Source organism: Alligator sinensis, unplaced genomic scaffold (assembly GCF_000455745.1).
Source record: "Alligator sinensis unplaced genomic scaffold, ASM45574v1 scaffold499_1, whole genome shotgun sequence".
In the NCBI taxonomy this organism is placed as follows: domain Eukaryota; kingdom Metazoa; phylum Chordata; order Crocodylia; family Alligatoridae; genus Alligator; species Alligator sinensis.
The window spans coordinates 2,867,482-2,871,003 of NW_005841864.1; the positions used below are offsets into that span (position 1 = coordinate 2,867,482).

General features: G+C 45.9%; 1 protein-coding gene across 1 annotated transcript in view; it reads left to right on the forward strand.

The window, feature by feature from the left end:
- Positions 1 to 3,522, forward strand: part of COL9A1 (collagen type IX alpha 1 chain) — a 92,645-nt gene that overhangs the window by 23,821 nt on the left and 65,302 nt on the right. Inside the window, exons 6-7 of the mRNA XM_006016648.2 lie at positions 1,602 to 1,685; positions 2,440 to 2,460. Of these exons, the coding sequence (XP_006016710.1) occupies positions 1,602 to 1,685; positions 2,440 to 2,460 (105 nt within the window). The remainder of the gene's footprint in view (positions 1 to 1,601; positions 1,686 to 2,439; positions 2,461 to 3,522) is intronic.

Sequence of the window (3,522 nt, forward strand, 5' to 3'; positions counted from 1 at the left end):
GAGGTAAAAAGCACCCCCCTCCAAATACGGTGTGTGATAAGGTTGAATCAGAGATGAAGTCAGTATTGGAAAAGCAAAAGAAGCTACACAGGAAGAAAATGAATATAGACAGTATGGAAAGATGGAGCCTATGAAGAGTTTTGAAAACTAGAAGAATAGATTTTTAAAATAGATTCATACATATGATGAGTGTGAATGCACTAGATATTGGAAACTACTTGGCTGCATCTTTGAAAAAGGAAAAAAGAAGTTCAGTGACAGCATTTTGGAAACCCTGAAGTGTAGGGACCAAAAATGGAGAACAAATAAATATCAATAACAGCAAGGTCAAGGTAATGTCTAGCAGTGTTCTGGAGATACGAGGTAAGTGCTAAAAACATAGATGTTATCGTCAAGATTGAAGATGAGATGTCCCAGAAGAAGCAGAGAAGACTAAGAAGCCTTAAGTTGAAGCAAAGAAATGAACATACATTACCTCAACCAGAATAAGAAAAAGGAAGACAAACATGAATCAAACTAGTAAACAAAGTTGCAGAGAGAGAGTCTGCATTGAGGCTCTCAGGCTACACCTCCATTTTTCCATATGTGACTCTATTTTGTAACAGAAAAAAACTTGGCTCTCCATTGCCTGTACCTGGCCAGTGCGTGGCATGCTTGAGATATCCAGGATGAGAAATCATGAGTTAGACCACTTGTTAACCTCACGAACCATCATGGGGTCATGTAGAACACGAAAGAATCTAAGACTTCAAAAAGAGATGTTATAATTCTAAATGGTGCATGGATGCACCCAAAATGTGATATACGATGCAGTACCAAAGATATAAGAGGACATACCTTTGAAGCCATTCATTTCAGCTATTCACATTACTGTTTTCAGTAAAAGGTATGTAGAGGGTACTTATAAACCTCCCTTAATCTCCCTCAATAAATAAGTAAAAGGTACTTATTTTTCAGACATGTAAATAGAGGTCCAGTTAGTTTCTTGAAAAGAAAGAGGTGGATTTATTTCTGGGCCAGATTGCAGAGCTAATGTAACACTTTTGGAGAACATATGAAATCTCACAGAGGCATATCAGCCAGCCTGACTTTTGTTTGTTTAAATATGATACAGATCTTTTAGAATTCTTCTTGCTTAGATCTTCTACTCCTGCATTCATCTTCAGACCTGTCATTCTTCCTTCATAAGACTGTCCAATTCCAAAGAAATCCTTTGAGAATGTGTGTTCATTAATAAAGGCATATCTGCAGTATATGAATTAAGAAGCAAAATCTATGCTTGGACATGACTGACTTAGAGGTTTGCTTCATCTTAAATTCCCATAACAGGTTTTATGCTTCTCTCTAATGCAGACAGTAGAGAGAGGGGAGAGTTGAAGGTAACTGGCTGCTCTGTTCTAAATAAGCAAGCTCCAAGAACTGACTCAAGCCATTCATTTGCCAGTTAAACAATAAACAATATTGGATTATCCTATCCAGTGCCTTTCACAGTGCACCTTTTAAAAGTCACTGGTGGCTGACCAGAGTATTTTTGTTATGAAACTTCCAACCTGGAAACTGCACATCTGAAATACATTAATCTGATTTTATTTCTCTGCTAGTTTGAACTCCAATGGATGCTGATTCATTGTGACCCTCTGCGACCACAAAGAGAAACATGCAGCGAACTTTCATCCCGGACCTGGGTAAGGAGCTTTCTTATCCTTAATCAGACTACTGTGGAGTCTACATCTTCAGCCTCTTCCTCTGGGTTAACAGTACCTTAATTTTCTTTTGGTCACTGGATGCCTATTTTTAATATTGCTGCCTGGAATTTGGTACATTTCAAAGTCCAAGCCCATCAGCTACCATCTCAGGGTTTTAACCCTTTTCTTGCTTTCTTACTTTTTCCTTATCAAACTGCCTAACGCAGAAGCATTTACTTCTTGTGCCTCCATAGGAAGTGGCGGGGGTTTGGCGGGGAAGAAGTTTTCTGCAGGCGCCATGCTTTGCTTTTCTCTCTCGATAATTCATGCAGAAGATGAAGGGAGTCTAATTCACACAGAAGGTGAAGGACCAGGGTCAGAGCAGCAGCAGCAGGACAAAGGGTTAAAGGAGCTGGAGTCCTTCAGTCCCCTCCTTTCTTGCCTTCAGATTTCCTCCAATCCCCACTACGCTCTGCTAAATCCATTAATAAACAGAAGGCACTGACACCTATAGCAGGGGTTACCTTTCTGCTGCTGCTGGAGGAGTCACTTGGGGGGGCTTTTGTATGTTTTAAGGGTCCTAAAATCTATCAAGAGCAACAGAAGGGAAAGCTCAGCCAGAGAAGTGACCATGGCTAGCACTGCCTGGGTCAGGGGAACCTTACTGCTAGGGGTTTTCCTACAAATGATTTGCCCTTGCCTGGCTCAAGTAAGTTTATGCTGACTTTTATTATCCATTTCTTATTCTTTGCAGATAAGCCAGACGGCCGTGGTGGTAAGTTTTAAGGGAAGGAAGTGTGCTCGGCTAAATTGGAAAGGTCTGTACCAGGTTTTCCAAGGAAACTGAGGACAGTCTCCTATCCTGGTCGGAAACCAAATCTGGGCTGGTTCTTCTAACTCTTGTCCCACCAGCAAGGGCTGGACCTGGTGTATTTTGACACTGAAACAGCAAGTTAAGAGAAGAGATGTATTAGCCTTGCTTTTATGCTTTGAACAGAACCCTTCTAGCCCAGTGGCAGGGCAGCGTTTCAGCTCCCAGTAACAGTATCTTTCCTTTAATTAGCGTTTGAGACATTGTTCTAAAAAAAGACACTCCTGACCTGCTGGCACCAGTGGGGAGGGGAAAAAAAGCAGGCAGGACAGGAGCTAGGGCTCGAGTTGGAGATGCCAGCCTGAATGGGGCTGGAGGCTTGAAGACCTGGCAAGGCTGCAGCCTCAGTGCATCCATTTCTCCAGCAGGCGCACGGAGGGGCTCCAGGTTTCATTGACAAAGCCCCTATTGTGAGCTCGGCCCAGCCAGACAGCTGGAATCCAGTAATAAGGAAAACAGAGCAGTGCTTTATAGAAACGGGGGGTTAGAAGCAGGTAGCTAGGTTCAAAAAAGGGACTGGACAAATTCCTGGAGGAAAGGGGCATCCGTAGCTGTGGAGCCTGGGAGTGAGGGGCACAGCCTCTGAACTGGCTGCCTGGACCTTCAGTGCTGGAGGCTGCAAGTGGGAGCGGCACAGTTCCCACTCCCTTTGGCATCCCCTCCCTGCCCCTGTGTGACCCAGGAGCCTGGGCAGGATGCTCTGGGCAGTCAAGGGCAAGTCTCCTGTTGCTGCCAGCAAAGCCTCTGGCGTTTCGAGGCCTTCTGTAGCTTCCCCCCGCTGCGGCGCCGGGGCTGCGGCTGGGAAGCCCTGGCGCGGGACAGGCCAGAGTGGGGGGGCAGCGGGCCCAGAGGAGCCGGGGGTGGAGGGCTGAGGGCACGGGCTGCGGGAGGTCGCGCCCTGGGGCGCATCGTGCACGCAAGGCGCGGCGGCCCCTGGGCTCGCGGCCCGGAGGGGGGGCTGCCCGG